Below are 18,200 nucleotides of genomic sequence, written 5' to 3' on the forward strand. Positions count from 1 at the left end.
AGTGGAACCAGCAGCAGAGGTATGTTCACAGAACAGTGTAGAGCCTTATAAATTGTTATTCTTGAGTGTATTTTAAAATTAAGATAAAAACACCTACTGCCTGGTCACCTGTAGGCGACAGGAACAAAGTAACTGTCACTTTGACAACAGACTCAAACCTCTTAGTATTCAGAATACAATATCATGGAATGTTTATCTCCACACAGTAGAAAAACAAACAATATACAAACAAATATACAAAATTGGCAGTATACAGACTGACAGCTCAGATCCACAGTAGTGCCCATTAAAATACATCAACTCCTTCCAGCCACTTACTGTGGAACATGGGCCGACATCTCACCCCAGTCCATTTTGGCACAGGTACAGTGCAGACAGTGTTTTCTTCTGCAGCACTCGTGGTGCAAAGGCACCTCTTCCCTTCCTGCAGGGAGCTGAGCTGGCTCCTTGTCTGAGCCCTGAGGAGCCCTTACCTTGTGCTGTCCCTGAGGGTGGCTATGGCTGCGTGCAGGGCCTCCAGCTTCACTGCCAGCCACGCTGGGGGGGGCCCTTTCTGTAGCAGCAGCTTCACAGCCTCCACTGCCCCCTCCATCGAGCCCACTGCTGACTGGTACTGCTCCTCAGAGGGGGGGTGACAGGCTCTTTTGGCCAGGGGCTGCAGATTTCAGTGAAAATGAAACATCATTTTAGTGCTCTGTGTAAGTGATCAGCCCTCACCCAAGTGCAAGAAAACCCTTAGACAGAACAGAGCTGCAAGATGCCCTTGTCCTGTGAGCATTCTTGCTGCCTGGCAGGCACTACAGACCATTCAGGCCTTATTAAGGGCCAGGAGTGCTCGTGACCTTTTTTTTTTTAGACTATGGAGGGCAGCAAGGCCATCTTGAACCTCTTCAGAGACTTCCCAGAACTGACAGAAATCGACAGTAGGGCCCAGATAGTTTAAAGGAGCACATGTACCTCTCCTGTTGACTCCAGTTCTCCGTCCCCTTGCAGAACTTGTGCACTCCAGGTAATCCTTTCTTGCTTTGTGCGTTCTACTCGTGCTGCTCTTGTCTCTTCTACCTGCCTTCTCTAGGGAGAAAACCACAGGAGAGGTAACTAAACCAAGGCAGCATTACCAACCTTCATAGGCTCGATTTACATGCCAGAACAAAAGGGAGGGAGGGAGGGAGGGAGACAGTTTAAGGTGCAGCTCAAAGAGAGTATTTGTCACACACTTTTCTGATCAGGAGATTAAAGTTACCTACAGCTCTGGTTTAGCATTACTGGCAGTTATCAGTTCTATTGAAAATTATCTGCTTGTCAAAAGGTGCTCATCAGAGAGCCCTGCCTTAGGTTACAGGACAACAACCACCCCCTTCCACAGTGTCTGTGTTCTGCAGCAAAAGCCACCTACTCTTAAGAGGATTTCTTCTAATATGCAGAAAGGACTAAGATGTTTCATACGTGTTCATTTAGATTTCAGAAACTCATCCAAGAGAAATGGGGAAGGAAAGCATACCAACCAAATGATGAAATCCCTGTCTGCAATTTAATAAGTTTTTTGTTTAAGGAGGAAAAAGCAAAGCATTTAAACCAAAGCTGGGAAGTACTGAAAGAGCACCGTGCATAGGAATGGCAGTTGTTAATTCTGCTAATTAAAGTAAGTAGAAGAGTTCGACCAGATCCCAGTGACAACAACTTGTTTTAAACTTATTTTTAATCACCATGCAGATGATGCAGGTATAGACACAGGCTGTTTGCTGCTCATAATGGGTGTACAGTATCAACTGAGAAAGTAGTAAAGTGGTTTAGCAGCTTACATACCTTAGCTAGAAAATTAACAACTTTGTTCTTAGCTTCTTCAGAATTAAGGCACTGAGGAACAACATCTTCATGGCTTGTTTCCTGTCAGAAATGTTAGTAGTTGATCAGTACATTGATGTTAACAAGGGAATGGACAAAGCAAAAAATCTTCCTGTGACAGTCCCTGCCCTCTTGCAACCAACCTAAGCACCCAGTGCTTAATCTTCCTTCACTTCAGCTCCTGAAATCACTTCCAACTGCACTAGCTCTCATTACTTTTGGTGTGCAATAGCACCTGTAACACTAAGACCCAAACTGCATAATGAAGAGCAGCAGATATTTAAGACAGGAGAATTTTTGTGCAGTAAAAGTTACGGGAGCCAAACACGTGCACCCAGAGTTGTGCTCTGCTCACCTCTGCAAAATGTGTGAACGCCTCCAACGCGTGCTGGTGAATCAGCCAGCTCTGGTCAGCCAGCAGAGAGGCAAACAGACATGACAGCTGGGGCACAACCTGCCTCTGCAAGAGGAACAAACATGCAAAGAGTTAGTTGTGTGTGTCTTACCATCATGATTTATTACTGAAGAATGGCTCTAAGGTCAAGAGACAGGTTTGGGAAATGCAAGAGTGCTACTGCCCTGTCTAGCAAAAAAAACCAAATCACTGTGAGGGAGGTGACATGTTCTTTCTTCCTAGAGGTTTAAATGTCAGTCTGGTGAGAACAAAAACAGTGAATAAACCAAGCATCTTCCATGCACTCAGCATGTCTTCATGAAAAATAAACCTGCCATAGACCACTAATAAGTCTCCAAGATGTCCTGGCACTCCTATACGGATTTAATGGAGTGTATATTTAAATAAAAGGTGTATCTCTTCATCAAAAGACTGAAGATGATTTCACTAACACCACAATTACATTTACCTGTGCTTCTTGTGGTATAAACACCTTTCCCATGGAGGACAGAAAATCCACCATCGCTAGACGAACATGATCCGGGGGATCCAGCTGGAAAAGGGAAGACTGCAGTGCAAATACCTGTGGAAAACAAACTGCAGTGAGGCTCCATCAACAGACTGCAGGTTAAAATGGTGCTGTCTCATCTTTAAATCCAAAGACACTGAGAAAACTGGACTTAAACCAAAAGGAGGTGCTGCACCTCAAATAAAACGGGGTAAGGTAAAGCTGCAGTGTGCAGTTTAGAGAGAAATGAGCAGGCTCCACACAGCACATCCACATATCTCAATATCTTACAGAGTAACTGGAGATTTTCAAAAGCAGTGTTAACCAAAATGCCATATGCTTGGTTTAAAACCCAGGAAAGTAATCAAGCAAGAAATAAAACTAAAAACTTTCATGTGTTAAAAGGCAGCCAGACCATGAAATAACTCATTTAAGATTTCAGCAAATCACGGAGAACTTGGTTTTCATGAAGTAAATTACTCATAAGAAGGGATTTTTTTTACCTGAGTAATCAGTTGAGCATCTAATGCTTGGATGAAAAATTCCAAAAGGTGAAGTAATAGACACAGTGTCTGCTGGAGACATGGCTCATCTGAGACCTTCAAGAGATCCCAACATTGCATTTTAACTTATGGAATAACTACTTAAGAAAGAGTTTCAAGTCATAGTAGTGTTCCAAAATTCTTAGTCTGACTTCACACACGTAAAACACTGCATTGTAAGCAGAAGAAAATAGTACAATAGTCATATCAATACTTCTAGGTAGTCATATTTTACAAGACCCTTTTCTTTGATTTTTTATTAACAATATTTCTTGGCCCTTGTCTCCTTCCACCACTCACTAAAACAAGCAGCTAAAGGTTATCTGGACTATTTCTTTTCACTTCTTAGTTGCCAAACGTCCTCATGAGCTGAGGTTGGAAGAGACCTCTGAAGGGGCACATTGTTGGTTCCTCTTCACCCTCACTCTCAAACTTCCTTTTTTAATCAGAAGCATGAACCATGGCAATCCTTTTTTCTTTTCTTTATGCAGCTGCAGCCATGAAGAGGTAACACGGTTGCAAGCGCATTGCCTGACCCCCTCAAATCTGGGAGGAGGGTGTGGGTTTCCAGGTGCCAGGCTGTGCACTAATCAAACCACTGTGAGTTTTGTTCACATTCCAATGAACACTTAAAACAGACCAAATTCATAACTGGTGTGAATCAGAATGAGGAGTTTCAGATTTCTCCTTGAGCGAGTCTGAATCTGACACTGAGTAACAGATGGAGTCACAAGGAGCCACATATGTAACATTCAGGAAAAGTCAAACTCAGCTTCCCAGAGCACAGGCCTGCCCAAAACATAAACCAGCTGAGAGCAGATGGGCAGCACAGTTACACTGTGCTTTACAGAAACAGTCCAATCCAAGGAAAACAAATTAGTAACAACAATGTGAAGAAATAGCACCGGCCTCTCAAAGACATCATATTTTCAGCACTGGAGCAGCAAATTCTCTTACCTGCTTAGCCTGGAGAAGAGTCCAGAACTGACTGAGCACTCCCAGGACAGATGCCTTAAGTTCTGCCTCCAGAGTGTCATCAGCAAAAGTGCAGGCAGCCAGCAGGACAGAAAGGGCAGTGTTCTAGGAGGAAAAAAATGTATAAGACCAGAAAAACCTACATGTAAAACAACCCAAAACCCCAGGCTCATGTTAAACATCTAAAATGATACAAGGTGGCAGGAAGCCCAGTGTGCTGTGTCAGCTGTACAGCACAGCTAATCCAGCAGCCCACCAGCCAATAAAGCTTCCAAAGCAAGGAAACCATCCCTTACTCCTGCAAGGCTCACATGTGCTCCAGTCATTTGCTGCACTGGCAGGAGGAATCTGGCAGCAGACACTTCATGTGGAAGCCTCTGGTTTCTCACACTCCCTCGCCAAGGAGACTGGTGAGCATCTTTCAGATTTGATGCTGTGTAAAACCAGCCAGGACTTTAAAACTTAAAAGCAATTGTATCCTAAGGTATAGCATAAATCAGAAATTCTAAACAAAAATACATGTGCTCACCCAGAGAGCAAACAACTAGAATAACTTGGGAACCACAAGACCTCCACTGTCACAGCAGAGGGTCCTGAGGTGCTGTGTGTGAGAAGAAAACGTTAACATGAAGAGTTCTTGCTCATGCATAGGCCAATTAGGCATGGAAAAAACACTGAAAAACTGAGGTGACAGCAACAGAATCCTTATAGTTTGGCAATCCAGAGCTCATAAATTTTACAAAGAGAACCAAATCATCTCCTTTACCACGGGTGGGAGCTCTCCCAGGGCGCGCCTGCTGTTGAGCCATCGCCGGCACCGCGTGAGCGCGGCCACGCACAGCTGACCTGCCACTCGCTTCCTGAGGTCGGGATTCAGGGCCCTGAGGGATATGTGCTGCCACACAGCCAAGTTCTCCACCTCCTCTGGAAGAAACTTATGAGCAAATTCTACCTGGAAACAAAAGGTAACAGAAGCTAAGTAGGCCAGAAGACAACTTGATAACCTCTCAGAAAGCTGGTTTGCTTTAGATATATTACATGGAAAAAAAAAGTGTAAAACCTTTCACTTTAACAAAACTCAACTTTTTATATAAAAAAGTTGTAGAACTGCCACCTCCCTTGTCACATACAGGACATCAGAATGATTAAACGACTTCATTCTTTCAGCTGCTTGAAGCAATGGCCCCAGTGAGTAGAAGAAAGGGCTTTGGCCTCTCCAAGGTATGAAGAGAGGCACTGACAGGACAGGACACTGCTCTTGATACCTGATGTCATGAGAACACTCGTGAACACCAGTCACAGATGCAATGCCAGGACATACAGTTTTCAGCAGATCTCCCAGATTTGCTGTTTTCATCCTTAGTCAGAAAAAGGACTCCACTGCTGCCCAGCAAGACACTCAGAAAGGTGTGCAGTCTGCACAAAGTGGGATCCACTGTGACTCAGTAATAACAACTACAATAGCAAAGACAGTGGGTGAGCACTCATCTTGGCACTTCTGAAAGAGGATATTTTAACACAGGCCACTGGTTCAAATCTCTTCTAGTAATGACAGAAGATGCTGGTGCTGTACTTGCCTGGTGGTCTGGAGCCATCATGAACAGCAGACGCCTCAGCAGGACACCCAGGGCAGAGACCTGGTAACAGTCACTGGGCCAAGCCTTTAGCTGCATTAGCATAAAAGGGTAATGCATCCAATTAAATTAAGGAAAAAAAATCACCACTAAGCAAATAAATTCTATACAGAACGTTCTAGGAGTTGCTATGTGGGATCATGTTGGAAATACCAGGCATATTGTTTTATATTTTTACTGTACTGCTTTTGCTAATTATTAACCCAGTTTGAAGAATTGAAACAATCTCAATTTGGATTTAAAAAAAAAATTTTAAAAATCCTGTCTTTGGTCATTTAGAAAGTTTGCCAGTATAACTTGGATTAAAACTGGTGCCAAGCTGCAAATACACCGTGGTTCTTACCAAGTGGGCAATCACATGAACGTGGTGAGCACACAGTTCAGCTGTTCCATACCTGGAACATGAGAGACAGAAGCTTGTCAGTCTGTACTTCCTAGTCTTTTACAGAATATATACTATAAACCTTGTCTGAGAAATGGCCTGAGAAATTTCCTCTAACATATTTCAGCTTGATTTGCAGACACAATTTACTTGAGATAACCATTCCAAACCACAATTATTAAATAATAGAGAAAGTATGATCCCTTTACTTGCATGAATGGAAAAATGGCTAAGCCATTTCTGCTTCTAATTTTCAAAATGTGCTCTAAATCTGAAAATAATCCAATTCTGGGAAAATTTTGTCTTAAAAAAAAATCTCTCAAGGAATTATGTACAACAACAGAATGAACTGGATCTGTGGAAAACCTGCCTGACCTGCAATAAGAGCATCTTACCGGGCAAGGAAGCACCATGAGTCCATTGCCAGCAGAGATGTGATCATGCTAGAACCCAGCACTGCATCCAGCAGGGCATATTCCTGAGGAGAAAATACACAGATGTACATTCATGCAGAAACTGCAGGCCTGCTACTACTTTTACTTCACTAATTGGTACAGAACCCAGGAAGAGTTTCAAGCTTATCCAATTTAAAATGTTTGAAGAACTCTTTTTTTTGTACTCCATATTCAGCTACACCATCAAGTGAGCAGCCACACCTTTAGATCTGCACACTTTCAATGCACATGTGCATCCACCTCAGTGGCCTGGGGATCCTTCACTTGGAGACATTTCATCATGTGCATCCCTTCTTTGCAAGGCAACTCTTATGAAAAAAAACAATGTATTGCCAATTTTCTTTCCAGCTTTATTGGCAACCTACTAAAAACCAAATGAATAATTTTCCTCTTTTACAAACAAAAATTTTGCCTGAAAGAGGAACACAGCATTCAGAAAACAAACAAACAAACAAACTGCTAATTAGGGCTGTAATTTTTTGTGACAGCTCCTAACTTTATCAAGGTTTACATTTATCTGGGGGTACTTCTGTCTGTGTGCAGTAAAAGTGAAAAACTTTGAAAACATTATGTAACGTTAATTAAAGCCCAGAATACTCCTCTGAAGTAGAAAATGTTGCTCGTTACCATTTTATGATATGTTTTTAGCTGGAATCACAACAACATAGTCTACTCTAAACTTAGTATAGACTAATAAAAACAGGTAAAGTTAATACAATTTGAATACAGCATAAAAGAAAGCACTGAACTTTTATGATGATTTGAGCTCCCTCCCTCTGAAAGAGAACAAAAATTTCCAATGCCACTGAAGTCCTCAGGAACTCTTTGAAGCCTTACTTCCCCCCCTTCCCACAAGTGACATTTGCTGGATAACTCAACTCCAGCCATGTAACTGTGTCACAGCTGCTTTCTACAGAACCACTTCTTACCTAAGCATCAATTCAGGGCTAGGTCATTAAAAAGAACCCATTCTTTTATATATAACCCATTTTTATATATAAAAACAGCTGAAGAGATGATAAGCAAAAACCAGTCTTACCAGCTGAGGGAAGTGTGATGGGAGTGTGGAAGCAATGAAGGAGCACAGGTGGACACAGACATAGTGATAGAGGGTGATGGGAACTGCTGGCTGCCCAGTACTGATCACCTCTGGCAAACAGACAGGGAGAGAAAGCTCACCAGGACATTGCTGGAAACTGAAGAAGAGAGCTGAAAACAAAGACAGGCTGCAAGGGGAAAAGAAAAAAAAACAAAAGAGAAATAGTTGGGTTACAGATACGTAAATCCAAAATCCCGAAGAAACATCTGCACTATAAAATCTTAGCACTACAAAAATCTTTGACAAGGAACAATGGCAATAACTTCAGTGGTTTTACACTAAATTTTTGTTTCTGACTACCTTCCTCTTTTACAAGTCCAGGTGGTTGCTTGAGGGTTCAGGCATAAAAGTTTGAGATTTTAACTCAGTGAAGCATCAACAAATTAAAAACTTCTCTCCTTATTCTGGAAGTACTCTAAATACCATTCCTTCCCTGAAAAAACAACGACATCTCTGGTTCTGTATGCTTCCCTCCTGAGGCACTGCACATCAGATCCTGTTTGTCTTGGCAGAAGGAAGTAAATGCATGGAGTCTGACAAATTTTACTACTCAGTTGCATGGGGAACTCCAGGAGCTGAGCCCCTCTGTTTGCCTGTATGGAACGATTGCTGTGGGGAAGAACTACAGCAAAAACCTCATTAGTACCTTTTTCCTGTGTTCCAGAGAGTTTGCACTTCCTCAGGCTGAGAGGACAGCTTGTCCATGATGGTAACCAGGAGGAGACACTGGGGCAGCTGCTGCTCAGGAGGGAGACCTGCAGAAGTTTGTTTTCAAACGTGATGCAAGTTGCCCTGGTAAATACATCACGTGTCTAAAGTGGCTTATAAAGCAAGTGTAGAGGCAAACTGATGAACTATCTCAGCCATCCCAGAATTATGACTTGTTGGTCTGAGCACAAACCAGGGAGAAGGGAGTGCAGAAACAAAAAGGTGGTAATTTTCCAGTTTGAAGGCATTCTGCTTTCCACAGCAAATACTTAATTTAGGAAAAAATGGCTGTCTTCCCCCACGAACAGTACAGCAGAAAAATTTCAGCTTCCTTTGAAAGTTCGTGGCAAAAAGTGGATTGAAATTATGCAAAAAAGGAGAACTGACAGGATGTCTGTTAACCAGGTTAATACTGAAGTTATTGTGAGTCTTTTGGAAAAGATGAATTCAGCAACCACATGAACTATGTGTTACAAAATTCATCCAATTCAGCATGGAACTGCTCATATCACAGTACTTACACAAGAACTACAGACAAGCAAACAGGTACAGAATATTTCTTGTGGTTCAGAAAGTCAAAATATCAGTCCCAATCCCCTGCAGATGTTTACATAGTACCACAGCACTGGTAGCTGTATTTTCAACCTACCTAACTTTTCACTTAACACTTGCTCCATGAAAGGACTAAAGGGAAGAAGCTGGTTGATAAGAGGATCCAGAGCCACGAGAAAAACCCGGGATATTTCCTCTCGATGAACTTCCAAGATCTCTGGAGCATAGAGACTGGGAGGAAATTTGCTGAGAGGGAATGGAAAAAAACAGAAGTTAAATATTCTCAGTAGCATTTTCAGTAATATTACTTTTTTCCAAAAGAACTACGAAGAAGTAAGTTTATTATTTCCTTGTTCCTGTCAAATAAAAGGCTCCCCATTTTAGAATACCTGTTATAGTCCAAGAGCTACAACTCTGCATTCAGCTTTTAAACTTAGCATCACAATCCAATATTTTACTAAACCTTGAAAGAAAACCTTACAAGCTCACAGAAAATGCATGTAAAATACATAACATCTATCAGAAGAAACATATCAAATCACAAAAGTCAAGTAAAAAAGAAAAGCCAACAAAACACCCGTATACACAATTTGACAGTCATAAATGTAACAGCACTGACTTAACACATGACACTAAAAGGGTACCACAATTTCTTTGAAGAGAGAAAACCTTGGGCAATAAAAAAAAAAAAGAACCAAGAGGAGAATAATTCAAAAGAGATCATGAAATGAAAACCTTCCACTCTTGCGGCTTATAAAATGATGGTAAAAATGCTGCCTTGCTACTCAAAAATCCTGTCCAGTTTCCCTGAGTGAATAAAAGTTTACAACCTTGCACTTGAGAAAGATCTACAAGGTAAGTAAAGCTAAAAGAGGAAACTCATAAAAAAATATCCCCCCAATCTTGCAGTGAAACACGCAGCGAACTCGGGTGCACATCACACCAGAGAACGTGGCTCGAATTCCAAAAGAAGGGCTGAAATCAGCACTCAGATTTCAGAGGGTAAACTATGATTAGTAGAAAGCCCATATTCCCCTATTCTTCCCCACCACTGCAGCAAACAGAGTGATAAACCACAGTGATAAACCACTTGCAGACTGTTGTTCTATGAACAAAACATTAAAAGAGTATTTGCTTCTAGGGGAACCAGAGTCCTCTTGTGAGATTTCACAGGACTATAAACACACTGTAAAGCTAAGAAAAATGTCAGGATACTTTGTTTCTGATCCCCTCTTTCTCTGGGATGAATGTTTCCATACTTTGTCTTAAAGTAGAAATGATCTGTCACATGTCACTACTGACACCTGCATTTAGTGTTGGATTTTTTCTTTCTTATATATTCTTATATTCTACACATAATTTGTTAAGAAATGTTGACATGAGTAGTTTCAACAAAGTTAATGGTTTATCAATATAGGACATGCACAGCACTGATCAAGAATGGGATTAAGGTGACTATATCACACAAAAATGCTTAATTCATTAAAAAATATTTTTGTTTTCTATCCATGAAAAAAAGATGACAACAGCTTTGGAACAAGAACTGTATTTCTATATCTCAGAATACTTTAACTTTAAGAAGGCAGTAAAGAGATGTTATTAAGATACTGTCAATGATCAATTATTTGTACTTCACATACCTGTATATCTGAAGAAAGAGCTGATGTAACTGAGAACAGCAGTCAGAGAAGTAAGCAAGGAATTCCTGCAAAAGCCATTAATTTTGAATGGTACTTTCAATATAAAAGACATCATTAATTACACTTTTTGTTCAATTCAATGGTTCAAACAACCAACAATTCTGGAAACTCGGCCACTCTGGCCATCAAGATGGACATCTCCTACCAACTCCAGGGTGATATTGCATGAAGCAGTTTATTATACTTGTTTTTCTGGGAAATCCCTGCTTAGGCTTGGGAGAATATAAAGGTGGAAGAACTACAAGCAGGTTACTGGACGTTAATTACAGATGTTAATTATACAGCCCATATGGGATAGTCATAAATTGTTAAGATATTGTGCAGTACAAAGTTATTCCATCTGCAGAGCAGAGGCTTGAACTTAATCCTAACACAGACTTGGAGTACAGAACCTACCTTGGTGTAGTGTACAAGGGAATTAGCAAAGAACCTGCACAGTTTGACTGTCTTCTGGAATAGCCTTAAGTCAGTGCCCTCCTGTGCAGAAGAAGCAGTTCTAAAAGTTAATATACAGAGTAATACAATAAGAAAGGAAGTTAGATTGCTAACAATGTTCAAAACCTATTTCACATTTGATTCTCTACAGACTCTGCAGTTAAGGGGGAAAAATTTTAAAAATATTTATTATGCCTCAACATTTTTAGAGCAATATTCAGAATTGGAAGGTTATATTTGATTGACCTTGGGATATTGTCAATTCAGGAAATAAATTCTCACAGAGTATGGTGAAAACTTAAGTGTCTCACAAAACATGCTCAATCTAAATAAAGTGATGGGCCTTACTTTCATGTGGTTTCAAAAGAATAAGGTATTCTGCCCACCACATGAAATAAAGAAAACCCAAAAAACCAAACTCAAACTACTCCAAGCAATAGTACAGCACAAAGAGTTTATCCTCCTCAAGTTCACTGTCAGCTTTGGGAGCTTTTTAACTCACCTGTATCTCTGACACCTTCATTTGCTCAGCCAGCTGCAAACAGGAGTCAAAAGACAGAAGAGTGTCCTTGCACAGGCCCCCCAGGATGTCACTGTGTTTCAGATGGCACTGCAGCAGGGAGTGATGCTTCAGGCTTTGCCTGCAAGGTAGGAACATAATCAGGTATTTAACGGTCAGAAGTGACCATGCAATGAATTCTTACAAATCCAAATGATTTGTTTAGGCTTTAGTACAACACTGATTGGTGCAATATCTCTGTAGGCTGAAAACAGAAACTCAGAGAGAACAACCCTCTCCACAGCCATGACTGAAACAGAGGAGAGGCAGGATGAAAGCACAAGACGGTCAGTCAAGCCAAAAATGTCTACAAAATTGCAGGTAAGACCTCTTAATATTATTTATTTAGACAACAGTGCTGCAAATTTTCTTCTGCCTTGCAATACAAAAAGTATTGCAAGTTCCTATTACTTTTCACACCCATTCCTACCTACTTCCCCTGGCAGTGCTTGAGTACTACTCCTAGCTAAATTTCTAAATTGAATTGCTAAATTTACTGACCAAACAGCTAAAGTGAATTCTCTAATTTCGATTTTATTTGAAACTCTGAACACAAAGCAATTGAAACCTCCATTATTTAAAATTACAGTTCAGTGACATACTTGATTATGAACTTCCACGTGTTGGCATGAAGAGCATGGTCCATATTGGAAATGACAGAGCATATCTCCAGCACAGTGTGGATCACTAAGGAAATAATAACAACAAGAGTTAAATCACATTTATGAGTTCACAGCAATCCCAAGCACTAAGAGAATACCAGCACACTGACACTGAATTGGGAAAATGGCTCAGTGTCTAAGTGCTGCCCCTATCCTACAAACCTACACAGCATGCCCCATCCCACAGAGGAAGTTTCAGGAGAACAGAAATATTTCAAGCTTCAAAATTCTGCTTTTTGAAAGGCTGGTCAGGACAGCAGGAACTGAGCACGCTCAGAAACCTGTTTTAAGAATTCAAACATACTCTGTAGAAAAAAATGACTAAGCAAGACTGAAAAAGTGTTAAATCCGCACATACTTGACACTATATCTGTGATGTTATCTTCAGTGGATGCAGAGCCCATGGAAATCATATCAACTAGTTCCATCAGCTGCTTCTGAAGGGAGTAAGTCTCCTTGAACATAGCTTGTAGGAGGTCAGAAATCAAGTGCAGGTGCCCACAGTACACTGATTCACTATCCTGCAGAAAATGGGAAACGAGGTTTAAAAAGAAATTCAGGAATCACAGCCTGATTTTTCACATGCTAAAAACACCAAGAGCTTTGTCATACATTCCCCTGGGAAAAAAAGAACAAGGCACAGATGTACAATATACAACCAGGGCTGCAGTTTCTGCTCCCACCCCCTGATCACTAAATATAAAATGTCAGTCACCTGCAGTCTCATTGACAACTAATGAGGTCTGCCTGGCTCTAGTGAATTTAGGGGGTTCTGGATTAGGCCTCCACAGGTGAACTTAAGATCATATGATAAACGTCCATGGGTAAACCTAAGATCATATCTGACAATACAATACAATGTTAGCAGCATTCCAAGTATTTCCCAATACTTTCAAATCAAAATTGTTAGATAAAGGTGTGGCACTTGACTTTAAGTCCTGACATGGAAAACTGAGGTAAAAAAAGAAAGACAGAATGAAAGTGAAAATGAAAGGCAACCAAAAGCTCCCATGTCCTTATGATAAGCTGGTTTTATTTTTACTGCTTAGAGGGAATTACTGTTGCATCTGAAAGTCCAAATCTGAAAATGACAGATGTTACTTGTAACCAACAAAGAGATGCCAATCTCCATTTTCAGTCCACTCTGGAACTTGCACAGAAATAAGGTAAGTCACACCATGCTGGGAACCACTGATAGCTCTGAAAATCCTGCAGCCATTAGGAGTGCACAGATCTCACAGAGTACTCCATTCATGAGCAAAATGTTCAGTGAACACTGATGGGCTGGGAACCACTGATAGCTCTGAAAATCCTGCAGCCATTAGGAGTGCACAGATCTCACAGAGTACTCCATTCATGAGCAAAATGTTCAGTGAACACTGATGCAAAACATGGAAAGGGCACAGTCTGAGCCTCTCACCACCAGGTCATATTTGCTGGGCACACAGCTGAAAAATCATCTCTGTACTTGCGCAGTAAGCGAACCATTTAACAGCTAAATTTAAATTAAAAGAGTTCGACAACAATATCATTTCAAAATAGGATCTTCTTACAAAGCAGGTGCTTCCTAAACCCCAAGGAGCACAGGGATGTTTCTCCTTCCAAGAGAGACCTACCCTGCAGTGCGTGAAGGAGTTCTTTATGACGTAGAGCAGGGAGGCGGGGAGGGAGCGGACGCTGCCCAGGGGCACACACTCCCGCACGGAGCACACGGAGCGCACACAGCCCGTCAGGGTCTCCAGCAGCTGCACTACAGTCTTCAGACAAGAACAAACAACAGCAGTCAATGCAATAACCTCCAAAGCATCTTTTCCCTGCTGAACTGCACCTAGATTTATATGGCATTTAAAGTTTTCTATTTGCATAAGTAAGTAGTTTGTTAAAAACGGATGAAGCGCCATAAAATAATACTGAGCAATTCCGTATGTACTGTGAGAACTTTGTATCTTTTTGACTACTGTTTTCAGCTTCCAAAACTTTTAAAACTGAGAATTAAGTGATTGTACAAACAAGTGTCAGATTCACTCTTTAAATACGGTGAATCACATGCCATTTGTGTTAGTAACTTCAGCAGAATTTGAGATGATTTTTTAAAATTATGATTAGCATCAGATGATGAATGCAATCAAATCATTCATAAAACGTTAATCGAATTTCAGCTACAAAGGAAGATTAAATTACATTTTAACCACCAGTAGGTGGCAAAAATATTCTAAAAACCCCTCAGTAGTTCAGGTAAAAGGAAAGAATGATGTAAACATTCCTTTGACAGGAACAGGACTTGCCTGTAGCAGATTCCTTACAGCACTGCATAACTCTGTGCTGTGGCTGGTTAACCCCTTGGCCTCGCTGGACAACTCATACATCAAGTTATCAAAGAGCTGTAGAGTCTGTCAGAAGGAAACAAAACTCAAACATTTCATTTATGAAGGTACACATGCAAACAGCAACACTGTTCTGTATCTGCTTGCTTCCTTGGTATGGAAGCACAGGCTACAGAGAGAACTCCCAGAAAAAATTAACACTTTCCAGCATTTCAGTCACAAAACATGATGTACCAAGAAGCACAACCTGTATGGTTTTCCCAAATTATAGACATAAGCTGTTACTTTTTCTAAAGTATGTTAGGAAATAAACCTCCCAGCTAATATATACCTCTTTCTACCAAAGACTTTTTTAACTCAGTTAAACCCCCATAATTTTAAGAGGATTTTCGTTTTGTCTCAGAAAAATTGTTTATTTGTTGATAATGATCATTAACATTTTGAATACATTAAAAAAAAAAGGTCAACAATCTACAAACAACATTAATTTGTACTTTAGTTTTGGTCCTTGGACATTTGATGAGTGTTAGTGTTTTCACTGCAAAGACAGTGAGGTGCTTTCAGGCACATACAAGATAAGCAGGATGTGCCTATTGTTACACATTTTTCTTGTAATCTCCAAAATTTGTTACTTGACATAAAACAAGAGAAATGGAAATCAAATGGCCATTTTTACTGGCTTCTTGGAATGGACAAGCTGAGGCCTAAAACTTAAATCAGTAATTTGGCACTGCTTTACTTCACTTAAAATGCAAGCACTCAAGAATTTTAATAAAACTACAGCCAAAAAATCTCCATTGTTTCATCAAAAAAGAGAACATATGTTAGGCCAGTATGGTCTAACATTCACTATAGTAATTCACAAGTTTCACAACATTTATTAATGATACACAAGTGTTGGGTTCTTCAGTTTACTTGTCCTGAGAAGCTACCTCACATAAAAATTCTCCACCTTGGACATTTTATAAAAAGACCAATCTTCTCAAAAAGAAATAAACCCCAAATCTCTTGCTGAATGTAGAAAGAATATTGTATATTCAAATCTCTCCCTACTGTAAAGAATGAGAACAATCACAGAAACAATCCAACACAAAATTGTGAAAGCTCTTAAAGGGTAAAATTTTAATTTTGAGGTTTGTATCCTACACAATAACTATATTGTGCAATCTCGAGAAAGAATCACTGCATTATAAGCAGCGATTTTTAGCACTGGACCAACTGACAATTCCCCAGTTAATTGGAGCTGTCCTACCTTAGGCAATACTTTGGAGAAAAAGGTTTGTTCCAAATCTTCAAGGCTGATATGGGGCAAAAACATTTCAGTCAGGATCCTCAAAACACCTGCAAAGAAAAGCATTCAAACATTACAGAAAAAAAACAATGTGTGATTATCAGAACTACGTACCTGCCTACCAGAGGAAACACAGAACTGCATCGAGCAAAACCAGATCAGGGACTTGATTTTGAGAGAGGCAACATAACATTTGCCTTATCTGAAATGCATGAAAACCCACATACATCATCTGAAAAATCAAGCAACAGTCACAGCTCCAACATGCACAAAAACATCAAAAAGAGCATCACACCTGACCCAGCTTTGTTGAAAGCTGAGCACAACTGTTTGCCTGCGGATGGAGTACTTTCCACATTCCAAGCTGCCAAGTAGCTGCACATTTAATGTGCTGGTTGGCACTAATATACAATGTAACCGTGAGTTTTAGCAAGACTCTTAAACAGTTACAAATGAGCCTCATTTTCTTTTCACTATTAGCTATCACAAGAGCTTTGTCGCCTGTAAGATAACAGCCAAAAAGACAAGAAAACACAAGATAAAATGCACCCTTCTTTCACATATTTAAAAATCAGAACAGGAAGGAAAAAGCAGCCTTACACGCAGAGCTTCTTTATGGGCTTTTATAAAGCTTATTCAACGTGCAATTTGTAGAACACGCAAGGTCCAGCAGGATTGCTGAAGACTCTGAAAGTCACTGGTTGTAGCTTAAGTGTTTTTAAGCAGTGCAGAGTTTATAAGGCAATTGCAATACGACGATCTGGAGGAAGAGACACTTCTTAGCCACTACTTACGAATATGCTCAGTCCAGTCTTCACACTCTTGATACATTGAGTAAAAGCGTTAAAGAAAATCAAACTTGTTCTGCTATAAAGGTTATCCTTAAAGCACTTGCAGAAGCCTCACGTTCATATGGAGGGGATGCTCCATAACCAACGCAGGCTGATAGCGCTGAGTCCCAATATGATCATAAAAGTGTTTCTAAAATGTATTAGAGAGTAAGTCTTGAGGGGGGTTTTCTTGGGGGGTTTTTTGGGAGTTTTTTGGGTTTGGGTTTTTTTTTTTTTGGTGGTGGTTTGTGGGTTTTGGGGTTTTTTATTGGGGGGGGGGAAGAGAGGGACTTGTTAATCTACAGCGCTAGATGAACCACAGGCTATTTTCCAATCTTTTATTTCAGGGAAGGGCTGTTTGCAGCCAAATACCCGGCCCGCGGCTTTTCCATCCCGTGTCAGCCCCTCACAAGGTCCCACCGCTCTCCCCCCCCCAGGTTTACTCGCCCGAACGGCGGGAGGCTGAAGGACGAGCGAGTTCCCGCATCCCCCGCCGGGAAGGATATGAGGAGCCGGGGCAGGACGGCGGGCAGCTCCCGGCGGCACAGCTCCCAGTCCCAGCCGCCCAGCTCCCGCAGGAGCAGCTCGGGGTCCGTCTGGGACATGGTGGCCGCGCTCCCCTCAGGGACGGGCAGGGCGGGAAAGTTGCCCCGCCATCCCAGGAGCCCCCGCGCGCCAGGAAGCGGAAGCGGCTCCACGTGGGAGAAGCGGGGGGAGATCCCGCCCGGCACCCGCGGGTCGGTACCGGCACCGGGAAGGGAAAACCGGGGTGTGGGGGGATAGCCGGCCTGCTGCCTCAGCCGGGCTCCGGGGAAGGGCAGGGGAGTGTGCGCTGCTTGAGACGCTGAGTCTGGAATGTGGGTTTTACCGGAATTGCCGGCTGTGCTCATTCTGTGATTCAGGGATTTCCTTGCCTGTATTTGTATTATGTGACAGATGTGGTTCCCGTAACGCTGTGTTTTCTAAAATTTAAATGGTTAGAGGGTGGGGGTTTTTAATCACAGAATTATTGGAGTTGGAAGGAAGATCATCCAGTCCAACCCCTCTGCCAAGGCAGGGTCACCTGGAGCAGGGGACACAGGAACGTGTCCAGGGGGCTGAGAGCGTCTCCAGAGAGGAAGACTCCACTACCCCCCTGGGCAGCCTTTTAATGAAAGTCAGGATGCTACAATTAGGCTGTTTGTGCTGATATTAATGATATGTAAAACTATTTACTCTATTTCCAGCAGTAATTCACCTGGCTCTTGGCAAAACATCTGATACACCTCCTGCAAAGTACAAAGTACTCTTTCCTGCAGCAGTATA

At 41.4% G+C, this 18,200-nt stretch overlaps 1 protein-coding gene across 2 annotated transcripts; it reads right to left on the minus strand.

Moving 5' to 3' along the window:
- Positions 1-17: 17 nt before the first annotated feature.
- Positions 18-18,124, minus strand: FIRRM (FIGNL1 interacting regulator of recombination and mitosis). 2 transcript variants are annotated; one of them, XM_051805865.1, is made up of 24 exons: positions 17,402-18,124; positions 16,860-16,899; positions 16,027-16,115; positions 14,736-14,840; positions 14,067-14,207; positions 12,809-12,971; positions 12,391-12,475; positions 11,732-11,870; positions 11,191-11,271; positions 10,735-10,799; positions 9,192-9,340; positions 8,481-8,589; positions 7,775-7,961; positions 6,676-6,758; positions 6,242-6,293; positions 5,842-5,931; positions 5,031-5,216; positions 4,247-4,369; positions 3,251-3,346; positions 2,709-2,822; positions 2,201-2,305; positions 1,807-1,887; positions 958-1,071; positions 18-655 (listed from the first exon to the last, which is right to left on the minus strand). In XM_051805865.1, exons 1-24 carry the CDS (start codon positions 17,783-17,785, stop codon positions 470-472), a joined length of 2,967 nt encoding a protein of 988 aa, XP_051661825.1. In that variant the 5' UTR covers positions 17,786-18,124; the 3' UTR covers positions 18-469. The 2 variants fall into 2 exon arrangements, with proteins under 2 accessions (XP_051661825.1, XP_051661836.1); XM_051805876.1 differs by having other exon boundaries at positions 5,031-5,212; positions 5,838-5,931.
- Positions 18,125-18,200: the final 76 nt, after the last annotated feature.

This window comes from Manacus candei, unplaced genomic scaffold (genome assembly GCF_025592945.1).
Source record: "Manacus candei isolate 608988 ecotype Guabito, Panama unplaced genomic scaffold, ASM2559294v1 h1tg000005l, whole genome shotgun sequence".
Lineage (NCBI taxonomy): Eukaryota > Metazoa > Chordata > Aves > Passeriformes > Pipridae > Manacus > Manacus candei.